The sequence below is a fragment of the Harpia harpyja genome, chromosome 4, assembly GCF_026419915.1.
Source record: "Harpia harpyja isolate bHarHar1 chromosome 4, bHarHar1 primary haplotype, whole genome shotgun sequence".
Lineage (NCBI taxonomy): Eukaryota > Metazoa > Chordata > Aves > Accipitriformes > Accipitridae > Harpia > Harpia harpyja.
In genome coordinates this window covers 46,460,067-46,472,704 of record NC_068943.1, presented here as the reverse complement: position 1 = coordinate 46,472,704, position 12,638 = coordinate 46,460,067, and the positions used below count along the sequence as shown (strand labels likewise).

At 68.9% G+C, this 12,638-nt stretch overlaps 2 protein-coding genes across 10 annotated transcripts; both read left to right on the top strand.

Moving 5' to 3' along the window:
• Nucleotides 1-1,094: 1,094 nt before the first annotated feature.
• SIDT2 (SID1 transmembrane family member 2) lies at nucleotides 1,095-8,487 on the top strand. 8 transcript variants are annotated; one of them, XM_052786675.1, is made up of 28 exons: nucleotides 1,095-1,613; nucleotides 1,816-1,937; nucleotides 2,036-2,197; nucleotides 2,317-2,362; nucleotides 2,460-2,561; nucleotides 2,640-2,723; nucleotides 2,919-3,030; nucleotides 3,141-3,206; nucleotides 3,320-3,413; nucleotides 3,562-3,617; nucleotides 3,937-3,948; nucleotides 4,097-4,168; nucleotides 4,250-4,324; nucleotides 4,605-4,667; nucleotides 5,106-5,227; nucleotides 5,315-5,388; nucleotides 5,475-5,541; nucleotides 5,684-5,757; nucleotides 5,868-5,991; nucleotides 6,074-6,191; nucleotides 6,270-6,406; nucleotides 6,492-6,600; nucleotides 6,694-6,770; nucleotides 6,881-6,927; nucleotides 7,239-7,344; nucleotides 7,451-7,561; nucleotides 7,640-7,753; nucleotides 7,838-8,487. In XM_052786675.1, the coding sequence occupies exons 1-28, from the start codon at nucleotides 1,401-1,403 to the stop codon at nucleotides 7,898-7,900; spliced, it is 2,622 nt and encodes an 873-aa protein (XP_052642635.1). In that variant the 5' UTR covers nucleotides 1,095-1,400; the 3' UTR covers nucleotides 7,901-8,487. The 8 variants fall into 8 exon arrangements, 7 of the variants coding, with proteins under 7 accessions (XP_052642635.1, XP_052642637.1, XP_052642631.1 ...); XM_052786677.1 differs by lacking the exon at nucleotides 3,937-3,948; XM_052786671.1 differs by having other exon boundaries at nucleotides 6,492-6,770.
• A 265-nt stretch (nucleotides 8,488-8,752) lies between these two features.
• On the top strand, nucleotides 8,753-12,578 carry TAGLN (transgelin). 2 transcript variants are annotated; one of them, XM_052786685.1, is made up of 5 exons: nucleotides 8,753-9,481; nucleotides 10,969-11,168; nucleotides 11,298-11,475; nucleotides 11,558-11,660; nucleotides 11,909-12,578. In XM_052786685.1, the coding sequence occupies exons 2-5, from the start codon at nucleotides 10,989-10,991 to the stop codon at nucleotides 12,048-12,050; spliced, it is 603 nt and encodes a 200-aa protein (XP_052642645.1). In that variant the 5' UTR covers nucleotides 8,753-9,481; nucleotides 10,969-10,988; the 3' UTR covers nucleotides 12,051-12,578. The 2 variants fall into 2 exon arrangements, with proteins under 2 accessions (XP_052642645.1, XP_052642644.1); XM_052786684.1 differs by lacking the exon at nucleotides 8,753-9,481 and having other exon boundaries at nucleotides 9,498-11,168.
• The last annotated feature ends 60 nt before the right edge of the window (nucleotides 12,579-12,638 follow it).

Sequence of the window (12,638 nt, the reverse complement as noted above, 5' to 3'; positions counted from 1 at the left end):
TCCCACTTCCGCAGTGGAAAAACTTCAAATTACCTCGAATTACTGCAACCCCTGGTGACAGAGGGTGCCGCAAAGGCGAGGGGAGGCTGCGGGACCCCCTGCACAGAAAGCCGGAGGGGAGGGCGGGAAGGGGAGAGGCACTCGTGCGGTTGTGGTGCCTTGCCTGGCAATGAATTTTGCCATGCCCCCACGCTTGAGGACATTGGTGGCCAGCCGGCTGGGTGTGTGGCTGGAGCGGGTGGCCAGAGAGCCGCCCGGCATCACCGGTGCGGGACCCCGGCCAGGGAGGAGTCCTTGAGCTGGGGCTGGTTACGGCTCCTGTGTTGCGTGCCCTGCCATTACTGCGGCAGCTCGTCCATCCGGACCAGGTGGCTGCAGCAAGCCATGCGAGCCCACTGCTGGGAGCTGGGGGGTCGGCAGCATCGCTGCGGCGCCCGTTGGTGCCGGGGCCAGCTCGGGTCGCCGGCGGGGGCAGTTGGCAGCGGGTAGTTGCTGCCCCATGCCGGAGCACAAGAATGCTGTGAACGAGGCCACCGGCAGCAGTTGACGGCTCCCGCCGCTGCCGGCCGCAGGGGCGAACGCAGCGCTGGGGCTGGGGGGACCTCGCTCGCTCCCGGCCCCCTCCCCAAGCCGGGGGCTCGGCAGGCGAGACGGGTCCTTATCCCATCCGAGGGGCTCGGGCAGCCCCTGTGCGACCTGAGGGGCTGCTCCGGGTGGGGGGGCGGCTGTCCCTGCGGGGTGGGGGCTCCCCTGTGGGACAGGGCTTCCTCTGTGGGGCCCTGGCTAGGGCAGGGGCTCCCCGGTGGGACAGGGCTTCCCCTGTGGGGTCCTATATAGGGCAGGGGCTCCCCTATGGGACAGAGCTTCCCCTATGGAGTCCTATATGGGGCAGGGGCTGCCCTATGGAGCAGGGGCTTCCCCTGTGGGGTACCCCTGGGGCAGCGGTGCCCCACGGAGCGGGGGTTCCCCGGCGGGACGCTGCTGCTGCTGTCGAGGGGCCCGCTCCCCGCTCCCCCCACCCCGGGGAAGGGGACGCCCGGGCGCCGCCTGGCGCCGCGTCACTTCCCCGGCCTGGCCCTTTAACGTGTGACGGTGCGTGACGTCACCGCCGGCCCGTGTTTACAGCTGCCTGCGGACCGGGGAGATAGAAAGTACCGACAGCAGGCAGCGGCGGCACCGCCGGGATCCAGAACCGGGCAGCGGCGCCACCGCCGGGATCTAGGACCGGGCACCGGCACCGACACCGACACCGGGGCTCGCCATGGGGCGGGGTGCCCGGGCGCGACCCGGCTGACCGACCCGACCCGACCCGACCCGTCCTGTCCCGTCCCGCCCCGGCGGACCTTGGCCGGCCCGGCAGGGGAACGGCGCGGCAAGGCACGGCCGGGGATGCTGGCGGGATGCCGGGCACCGGGGTGGCCCGGGTGCTGCCGACGAGGGTGCTGCTGGCGTGGGTGCTGCTGGCCCTGCCGCCCAGCCTGGCCCAGCCCCAGCCCAGCGGGCGCCGGTGGGTGACGGAGAAGGAGGCCCGCTTCGACACCACCTACGCCGACTGGGTGGGCGCCGACCTGATCAACATCTACGCCTTCAACCACAGCGTCCGGCGGAACCGGGTGAGCCGGCAGGGCGGCCGGAGAGGCCCGCTGCCTCCCTAGGCTCCCCGTCCCCCGGGGTCCCCCCACAGCCGGGGCTTCAGGGCAGGCGGTGGGGACACGTCCTCCGCCACGAGGGCCGAGCAAAGTCTGGCTGCCGGGGCCCAGCCCGCCGCGGCCGGTCCTGCCCGGCCAACGCCTCGCCTTCCCGCTCTCCCCGCAGACGGAGGGGGTGCGGGTGTCGGTGAACGTCCTCTCCGACCACAAGGATTTGCCCGTCCTCTTCGTGGTGAGGCAGAAGGAGGCCGTGGTCTCCTTCCAGGTGCCGCTCATCCTCCGGGGCCTGTGAGTACGGGGGAGGACCGGCGGGCGGGCAGGGGTGCCGGGGGGCCGGTGGGCACGGCACAGCACGGCACAGCTCGGCGGGCCCTCTGCCTGCCCAGGTACCAGCGGAAGTACATGTACCAGGAGGTGAGCCGCACACTCTGCCAGCCCCAGACCAAGGCGGAGGTGGAGACCCAGCACTTCTATGTCGACGTCTCCACACTCTCCCTCAACGCCTCCTACCAGCTGCGTGTCACCCGCGTGGAGAACTTCGTGCTGCGGTGAGGGGAGCCCTGCGCCCCGGTCCCCCTCCCTGCCCACTGCCCACTGCCTGCCAGGGCTGCCCGCCGGGGCGGCGGGCTCCCCTCGCCAACCATCATCTCGCCCGTGTTCTCTGCAGGACGAACGAAAGGTTCAGCTTCAACGCCACAGCCGCCCAGCCGCAGGTGAGGAGGAGCTGGCACGACACAGCACAGGATGGGGTCTGTGCCTGGGGAGGAAAGCGTGGCCACCGTGGCAGTGACGGGCTCTTCCCCTGCCCAGTATTTCAAGTACGAGTTCCCCGAGGGACTGGACTCGGTGATCGTGAAGGTGACCTCGGCCATGGCCTTCCCCTGCTCTGTCATTTCCATCCAGGACATCCTGGTAGGTTTGGGTGGCGGGGCCTCCCGTCTGGGTGACGCCTGATGCCCGGCATGGCTGATGGCCCCTCTGCCCCCACAGTGCCCCGTCTACGACTTGGACAACAACGTAGCCTTCATCGGGATGTACCAGACCATGACGAAGAAGGCGGCCATCACGGTGCAGGTGGGCGCTGGCCCGCTCCTGGCCCTGGCCTGGCGCTGGCGGGTAGTGCCGGATAGCAGAGCTTGCAGAGGTTACCGCTCCGGGGCGGCCCCGAGCCCTGCAGCGAGGCCTGGCTGCATGGGGTGGTGTGGGAGACCCCCTGGTTGGGCTCTGCTGACCCCTGTCTCTCCCCCCTTCCTGGGATGGCCGCCACAGAAGAAGGATTTCCCCAGCAACAGCTTCTATGTGGTGGTGGTGGTGAAGACGGAGGACGAGGCCTGTGGGGGGGCTCTGCCCTACTACCCCCTCTCCAAAAACGCCTCACCGGGTACGCTGGGGCGGGGAGGGTGCTGCAGGAAGCCGTGGGTCGCAGGCTGGGGAGTGGCTGGGGAGCAGCATCCGCAGAGGGCTGAGCCCCCAGCCCATGCCTTCTTCCAGATGAACCCGTGGATCAGCACAACCGGCAGAAGATGCTGGAGGTGACGGTGTCGCCCGCCATAACCTGTAAGCCTGGGAGGGGCCGGCTGGGGCTGGGGGGTGCTGGGCTCCACAGGGGGTCCCGCGGCAGCTCCCCAGGGGTGCCACTCTCCCTGAGGGCTCGCCCTGGCTCTGCGCAGCGGAGGCCTATGTCAGCAGCATGCTCTTCTGCCTGGGCATCTTCCTCTCCTTCTATGTCCTCACACTGCTCATCGCCTGCTGGGAGAGCTGCCGGTGAGTTCCCGGGCATCACTGCCCCAGCCACCCTGTCCCCTCCGGAGACCCCATCCTGTCCCCAGCGCGGTGGGGGTCCTCGGGTGTGCTGTGGCCCCCCCACCCCAGCTGCTGGCATGGCACTGCTTACAGCTGCTTCCCTCAGCAGGCAGCAGAAGAGGAATGGGCTCCTGGCAGCCATGGACTCGCCCAGCCTGGACACGGGTGAGGGGCTGGAGGCTGCAGCCAGTGGCAGTGGCACACAGTGGGGGGGTGTCTGCCTGGGGGCTTCCCGGTTACTTTCCCCTCTCGAGGCCGTGGCAAAGCCCTTGGTTCTGCAAGAGATCCCCACTGTCCCCCTGAGCCCCGCTTGTCCCCCGGTGCCCCAAGGGACAGTGCCCATCGGGACAAATCCCGATGTCGGGGGGACAGGGACGTCCTGGGGCTCGGGCTTCATGGCTCTGGGGCTGGCAGGGCTGCACTGGGGCTTGGGTGTCTCACCAACTCTGTCTCTTCCTTTCCACGGCTTTCTGGGGACTCCCAGCATCTCTACTGGGTAGGTGCCAGCCTCGGCTCTGTCCTCGCCTGTGAGCTCGCTCCCGTGCCCGCGCAGGCGCTGCTCTGTGCCAAACGGCCGGGCAGTCCCGGGCCAGGGGTGCCACGGGAGGCTGCCAGTGGCTGACAGGGACCCTCCCATCTTGCAGGGCATGCCCGCAGCATCCCCGACTCTTTCCTGGGCCATGCTCCCTATGACAGCTATGGTTACGGCTCCTTCGGTGAGTGCCGCGCACCATCCCTCCCCTCCCTGCCTGTCGGCGGGCGGCCATGACACCCACCCCGTCTGGCCATCCTTGCAGGGAACGGCTCCTCTGGCAGCACCGAGGGCGTCACGGACAGCATGGGCTCGGCAGAAGTCCCCTACGGCTACGTGGGTGAGTCCCAGGGCAGCGGTGCGGTGGCTGGCATGGCCGCAGCCCTGCAGAGCCAGTGTGCCTGGGCAGCGCAAAGTGGTCCCAACAGAGCTGCGCTGCCAGCAGCGTCCCAGCTCGGCCCCTCTCTGTCTCTTGGGAAGGGTCCCTGGGTTGCCAGCCCCTCCGTGCCAGCCCACAGCCAGGTCTCTATTGATGCCAGCAGGGCGGACGCGTGCCAGGGGACCCCCACCCCGGGCCTCGGCCCCGCTCCTGCTCCAATAACTCTTGCTTTCCTTTGAAGGGCAGGAGCAGTTCAAGCGGCGCACGCCCTCCGCCCCGATGAGGCCGCTGAGCATTGCCATGGGTAGATGCTGGTACCGGGCAGGGATGGGCCAATCAAGCCAAAATCTGCCCTGCCCCAAGCTGGCACCCGGGGCGCCGAGCACCTCTGCACCCTCCTCCCCCTGCTCAGAGTGGCCTGGCAGCCCCCTCCCGCGGGCAGGACAGCACCCGAGGGGCTGCGGGGCAGGGGGAGGACATCGTCTTCCTGGCCCCCGGCTGTCCCCAGCCCGGCAGAGCCCTGGGGGTCAAGGGCGCGGGGTGATCCTCGCCCGCGCCGGTACAGCCAGTGCGTGTCCCTGGGGCAGCGCAGGGGTCCATGCGGAGCTGGAGCCCGTCCCCGGCGTGAGTTGGCGAGGAGGCGGCCGAGCGGTTAATTGGGGGTGATTGGGGTCCTGCGGGGCAGGCGCCGAGGGGGGCTTGGCCAGGATGGGCTCTGCTGATGGCCCCTGCTCAGCTGCAGGGGAGCGGTTGCTGGAGAACGTGTCCGGCCGGCCTCGCCTGGACTCGCTCAGCTCCGTTGAGGAGGACGACTACGACACACTGGCCGACATTGACTACGACAAGAATGTCATCCGCACCAAGGTGCGTGTGCCACCCCATGCCCCCCGCCCCCCCGCCAGCTGCTCCCCGCTGGCCGGGGCGAGCCCCTCCACCTGCCTCTCCTTCCAGCAATACCTCTGTGTGGCCGACCTGGCCCGCAAGGACAAGCGGGTGCTGCGCAAGAAGTACCAGATCTACTTCTGGTGAGCAGGGGGCAGTGGGGCAAAGCCGTGTCCCAACCCGGGGCAGGCGGCGGGGGTACCCCTGACACCCCCCCCACCTCTCCCAGGAACATCGCCACCATCGCCGTCTTCTACGCCCTCCCCGTTATCCAGCTCGTCATCACCTACCAGACGGTAAGCGGGGCCATGGCAGCACTCAGGGCTCCCAGGAGCCCGGGGGGCTGCGGTCCCCAGCTGCCACAGGGACGTCCCTGGGCATCCTCCCGTGTTCCCAGGCCCCGCCGCCGCCGCTCTCACCATGCCCGCCCATGCACAGGTGGTGAATGTCACCGGCAACCAGGACATCTGCTACTACAACTTTCTGTGTGCCCACCCGCTGGGGAACCTCAGGTGGGTTCGGGGGGGGGGGGAACGGTGGGTGGCTGGGGGTCAGGCGGGGTGGTGGGGCCCCAGGGATGGAGAGGGGTCCACGGCACCCACATCCGGACTGTCTCCGGCAGCGCCTTCAACAACATCCTCAGCAACCTGGGCTACGTCCTGCTGGGCTTGCTCTTCCTGCTCATCATCCTGCAGCGGGAGATCAACTACAACCGGGCACTCATGCGCAACAACACCCATGCCCTGGTAAGGGGCGGGTGGCATGCCCGGGGGGGTCTCAGCTGCCCAGGCCCCCCCCGCTTCCCCTCCCTCCCCTCCCACCCCCCAGGAGTGCGGCATCCCCAAGCACTTTGGGCTCTTCTACGCCATGGGCACCGCCCTGATGATGGAGGGGCTGCTCAGCGCTTGCTACCACGTCTGCCCCAACTACACCAACTTCCAGTTCGGTGAGTGCCCCCACCCGGCCCCCGGCCACTGCCTGCGCCCGGGCCACCCCGCTCACCGCTGCCCCTCTTCCCCTGCAGACACCTCCTTCATGTACATGATCGCGGGGCTCTGCATGCTGAAGCTCTACCAGAAGCGTCACCCGGACATCAACGCCAGCGCCTACAGCGCCTACGCCTGCCTGGCCCTCGTCATCTTCTTCTCCGTCGTCGGCGTGGTGAGTACTGGGGGTGCTGGTGGGGGGGGGAGGTCAGTCGGTTGGTCCCCCCACCCGCTGCCCGCCGCCCCTGCTTGCCCTGCAGGTCTTCGGCAAGGGGAACACGGCCTTCTGGATCGTCTTCTCCGTCATCCACATCGTGGCCACCCTGCTGCTGAGCACCCAGCTCTACTACATGGGGCGCTGGAAGCTGGGTGAGGCGAGGGGGCACCGCCGCGAGCAGGGTGGGTGGGGGGGCAACGTGGCGGACACCCCCCCCCCCGACGCGACCTCTCCTCTCCCTGCAGACTCGGGCATCCTGCGTAGGATCTTGCACGTGCTGTACACGGACTGCGTCCGGCAGTGCAGCGGGCCCATGTATGTGGTGAGTGCTGGCTCCACGGCTCGCGGCACCGGGGTCCCCGGCTCGGATGAGACCTGGCCTGGCAGCGCTCCCCCTGCTCACCCCTCACAGCCCCCCCTCACCTTTTGCAGGATCGAATGGTGCTCTTGGTGATGGGAAACATCGTCAACTGGTCGCTGTAAGTGCGGCGCCGGGCACGCGCCAGACCCCACGCTGCTCCTCCCAGCCCAGCGCTCCCTGTCCCTGCTGCTGCTCCCGTGGCACGGCCCCCCCCCCCGGCTGCGGCTGGGCTGAGGACAGCCGGCTCGTGACAGCTGTGAGCTGAGCACGGCAGCTCTTCTCTGTAGCTGCGGCAGCCCAGCGTCCCCACACGCCGCCCGAGCTCCCAGGGGCTGCCGGCGTGCCTCAGGGCTGGCGGGGCACATGGGCATGACCCGGGGGGGACCCCCCAGCCTACACCGACCCCGTTTCCTGCCCCTGCCTCCCCAGCGCTGCCTACGGCCTCATCGTCCGCCCCAATGACTTCGCTTCCTACCTGCTGGCCATCGGCATCTGCAACCTCCTCCTCTACTTCGCCTTCTACATCATCATGAAGGTACGAGCCAGCTGCGCGGGAGCTGCCTGCCCAGTGGGGAGGGCTGGGCAGGGATGGGCACCCCTGCCAGGTCCTGCCTGCACATCGACCCGGGCCTCTCCTGCAGCTCCGCAGCGGCGAGCGCATCAAGCTCATCCCCTTGCTCTGCATCGTTGGCACCTCAGTGGTCTGGGGCTTCGCCCTCTTCTTCTTCTTCCAGGGGCTCAGCACCTGGCAGGTAAGTGGGAGGGTGGCGCGGTGGTGAGCCAGGGCGGCCACAGGCCAGTGCGGTGACAGCTGGCCCTGTCCCTGACAGAAAACGCCAGCCGAGTCCCGGGAGCACAACCGTGACTGCATCCTGCTTGACTTCTTTGACGACCACGACATTTGGCACTTCCTCTCCTCCATCGCCATGTTCGGCTCCTTCCTGGTAGGTGCTGGCTGCCGCCGGCACGGCTGCCCGCTGCCCCCAGCCGCCCCGGCTCACCGCTGCCACGCTCCCCTCGCTCCGCAGGTGCTGCTGACGCTGGACGATGACCTGGACTGCGTCCAGCGGGACAAGATCTATGTCTTCTAGGGGCCTGCAGCCGCCCGCTGCCCCGGCCCCGTGCCAAATGCCTGGCCGCAGCCCCCGGGGAGGGATGCCCGTGCTGCGGGTCCCACCAGCCGCTCCATCCCCCTCCCCACGCAGCCCTGGGGTCCCGACGTGCCTCCTTCCCGTCGGCCGGGTGTCTCCCCCCACCGGTGTTGCATGCCCGTCCACGGGCTCATCGTAGCCGGAAGGGGGGCTGGGGGGGGTCCGCCAGGGCACCTTGTCTTCGGTGGCGAGTGACACTGGAAAAGGTGCTTCTGCTGCTCTGGGTCTGTGCGCCTGCGGTGTGGGGGGGCCGGGGCGAGTGCTATGCTAGCAGCCCCGTGGCCCCCCCAAGCACGCGGGTGGGGGGGGTCTCTCTTCAGTGCCTGAGTCGTATGGGTGGGAGGTGGGGAGGGGGTGTGTGTCTGGCGCAGTGGCTGGGGAGGCCCTGCTCGCGTCTCCCTCAGCATCCCCGGAGGGTGAGGGGGGCCGCTGGGTGCCCCCCATCACCGCTCCCCTCCAAGGCTGCTGCCTGTTTGCCATGCGTGGGTCTGCTGGGAAGGGACTCGCATTAAAGTGTCTGCACTTTGCCAGTGCCTGCCGCCTCCTGCCTGGGCAGCAGGAGCCTGGGGGGCAGTGGGGGTCCCCAAGGGTCCCTGGGGGGGCAGCGGGCTCTGCCCTGCCGGCCTGCCGCCGGATGTCAGCCACGCTTTGCTGCGGCGGCGGCTTCTCCTTTCCACCAGGACTTGGGGAGAGGGAAGATGGCGCAGGGGCTGGGCAGCACTGGCGCGGCCCTCCTGCCCCACAGAGCCCCTGTGCTGCGGGGGGTGCGGTTGTGCAGGAGCGGCAAGGCTGGCAGCCGCGGGGTGGGGGGGGTTAGGGGTGTGCAGGGAGGTCCCAATTCATGGGCAGCGAGGGTGCTGGGGCTCCCCTTGGCATCCCAGCCCGGTGCCAGGGCTGCTGCATGCCTCGCCGTGCCCTGGCCCATGCGAGCGGGCCATGCCCGGCTGGGGCAGAGGGAATCTGGGGGATGCCCACGGGATGCCCGGGCACGATGCTGTGCTCGTGGGATGCCCGCAGCCTCGCTGCTCTGCCCTGACCAGGGCACGCTGTGGGCTGTGGGGGCCGCCCAGGCCACCGTGCCCAGGAAGCCCCACTTGGCTGCCCCAGCTCCCCGGCAGTGAGCACACGGGGAAACCAGCCATGAAGTCAGGGCAGAAACCCTCAACGGCTGCCGCAGCCGAGCGAGCGCTTGGCTATAAAAGGACTTACTCCATCAGCCCCCCGGCCCCGTTCCCTCCCTGCCCCCAAACCCGCTGGGGTGGAGGCACGCGGGGAATGCTTGGGCACGGGCCTGAGTCGCTGATTTTCGGAGTCTTTCCCCAAATATGGTGCCTGGGCCGGAGTCACGGTGCACTACGAGGCTGGCGCGCCCCAGGAGGGAGGGCGGGGGGGCCTGGCCCCCGGACCGCGCTGACATCACTGTCCCAGCGCCGGGCTTTTAGCACAGGGTCAGCCTCCTAACTGTGCAGTGCGCTGGCTCCCGCGCAGAGCATCACCCCTCACCTCCGTGAGCAGCCACTTGTAAGTCCTGCTGGGGCGGGGGGGGCAGTGGGGAGGGTGCCCAGGGTGGGGATGCCAGCCCCTGGCACGGATCTGTTGCTCCCCAGGATGGGGACCCTGTGCCTGGGATGGCGATGCTGCTCCCGGGACTGCCAGCCTGCTCCCCGGATGGGGATTCTGCTCTTCCGATTGGGATGCCACTCCCCAGGATTGGGATTCCGCTCCCTGGATGGGGATGTTGCTCCTTTGGATTGCAACGCTGCTCTCTGGACGAGGGTCAGGCTCCCCAGGAGGGGAAGCTGGGGCTTGGGCTGGGGACGCTACGCGGGGTTCTGGGCTGCTCCTGCTCCTCAGGACTGCGTTGCTGTCAGGGCTGCGCGGCTGTGGGTCAGCTGGGCTCAGCCCCCGTGGTGGCCGGAGCGGCCATGCAGGGCTCAGGGCAGCGCCGAGGCTCCAGCCCCTGCTGACCCCTTTCTGCCCTGTGCCTCGACGGGGATGGGAGATGGGCACAGGCTGCCTGCGAGGCGTATGGGGTACCCCTGCGTCACCCATGGGGCTCATGGGGTGCCTCTGCATTGCCGGCAGCAAGCGGGGTCAGTGTCCTCCACTGCACTGAGCTGTGCCAGGTCTCGGAGCCCAACCTGCAGAAGCCAGGCGCATCTGCCCCAGAGGTCGGGGCGAGCCAGCCCGGGGCAGAGCGTGGACTCAGGGACCGGGCACACGGCTCCTTGAGGGCACAGCCCCGGCACTTGGTGGCTTAATGCCAAGCAGGGAGCTGTGTGGGGAGGTGCGAGGCCAGCTCCACCGAGGGCTCGGCTGCCGGCTTCCGGCGCCTCTCCCTCCTGGCATCCTCCCTGGCATCCCTACCCACAGCCAGCTACCTGCCATCTCTGCCCGCAGCATGCCCTTACAAGGGCACAGGCACGGCTCCCGCCGCACTCCTGCTTCGCCCGCGCTCCTCCCCAGCACCAGGACCCACCGGGCCGAGGCCACCCCACAGCACCACAGGCATGGCGTGGCCACCCCGCCATGCCACGGCCACCGTGCTGTGCCATGGCCACCCAGCCCTGCTCCTGTCACCCTGCCACCCGGACCCCTCTGCTCTGCAGCCCCCGTGGGGGCAGCATGGCTGCTCCGGCTGGAAGGCACGGCCCTGCCAGGGACGTTCATGCTGGCCAAGAGCCAGCGGGCAGCTGAGCAGGCAGGGGACGGGGATGAGGCTGCTCTCCTGCGCAGCCCGAGCCAGGGAGCAGGGACAAGGCACCTCTGCCGGGATGGGAACCGTCTGTCCGGGCAGGCTGGGGGGCGGTCACGGCCACGCACTTGCCTCCAAATGCACCCAGATGGAGCTGAAGTGCTGTTGCGTGGCAAGGGAAGAGCCAGGAGGAGTGCACATCCCCGCTGCACCAAGGTGGGAGGTGGATGCAACAGGGTGCTGGGGTGGCCGCAGGGTCCCTGGGCAGGGGGACGGCATCTCTGCAGCCTGACAGTCCCCATCCTGCCGCCAGGTCTCCCAGCCGCTGCAGACATGGCGAACAAGGGCCCGGCTTATGGCATGAGCAGGGACGTCCAGTCCAAGATCGAGAAGAAGTACGATGACGAGCTGGAGGACCGGCTGGTGGAGTGGATCGTGGCGCAGTGCGGGGCGGCAGTGGGTCGCCCCGAGCGGGGCCGCCTGGGCTTCCAGGTCTGGCTGAAGAACGGCATCGTAAGTGGGGAAGCCCGGGCACCCACTATGCCCGCCGGCTCCAGGGCTGGGCGGGCGGGGGGGCAGCGGGGAGCTCCACAGCTGGCAGAGTGTGCGGCGCGGCAAGCCCAGCCTCTCCTCTGCCGGCAGGTCCTTAGCAGGCTGGTAAACAGCCTCTACCCTGATGGCTCCAAGCCCGTCAAGATCCCCGACACCCCTCCCACCATGGTCTTCAAGCAGATGGAGCAGATCGCCCAGTTCCTCAAGGCGGCCGAGGACTATGGCGTGGTCAAGACGGACGTGTTCCAGACTGTCGACCTCTTTGAAGGTGCGGGTGGGGGGCAGCTGGGGTTGGGGGGGCCGGGGCTGCCGCACCATGCCTGTCCTCACGCCGCTCCGTCCCTCGGCAGCCAAGGACATGGCGGCGGTGCAGAGGACACTGATGGCCCTGGGAAGCCTGGCGGTCACCAAGAACGATGGGCACTACCACGGGGACCCCAACTGGTTCATGAAGTAAGTGGGTGGAACGTGGTCCTGGGCATGGGGACCCCCCCTGCCCCACGGCTGCCCGGAGCAGGCTCTTTCCACTGCCCCACAGCACCCCAGAGCACATGGATGCAGGATGCCAAGCTTTCACCTGGGAAGGGGGGATGGCTGGGCCACCCCTGGGCAGTGCGGGCTGCTGGGCGCCCCGGGGACAAGGATCCAGCTGCCCCAGGGAGGGGGGTGGGTGCCGCATGGTCTTTCCCTACACCCCGCAGGAAAGCGCAGGAGCACAAGCGGGAGTTCACCGAGAGCCAGCTGAAGGAGGGCAAGAACGTCATCGGCTTACAGATGGGGAGCAACAAGGGGGCATCACAGGCGGGGATGAGCTATGGCCGGCCCCGGCAGATCATCAGCTAAGCAGCCCCCCTCACCGCCCCCAGCCCTCCCACCACCGGGAGAGCAGCCCCAGCCGGGACCTCCATCTTCGCTCCCCTCGGCTCAGCGCGTCACAGCCGCCCGAGCACCGGCGGCCGCCACCGCCCCTCACCGATTGGTATTTATGGACAAGAAAACTCCAGCCAGCCCAAACGACCCTTCAGCGCAACCAACGGCAGCACATGCCTAGCCGCAGCAGCGATGCACCCAGCCTCGGGGACCTCGGGGCAGCTGTGCTCCGGGCAGCCTCTCCCCTCCGGCTTCGCACGATCCCGCTGCACCCCCGTGAGCCCCTGCTGCCAGCCGGTCCCGTCCCCGCCGCGCTCGCTGGCACCTGCGGGTGCCCTGCCGCCCTCCCCGGGACGGCGGGTGGGAAGCCACCCCACCTGCCCACAGCCCCGCACGAGCCCCGCGCCACTGCCGCAGAGATCCTTGCAAACGGGGAGAAAAGAAAATTGGCCTCGGTTTTGTACTTTGTTTTTTTGTCAAAATTAAAAGGTTATTCATCTAGTGCGGCCTGATGAGGTTTCCTCCCGCCTGTCCTGTCGCCCCGGGCCGGCGGTGCCGGGA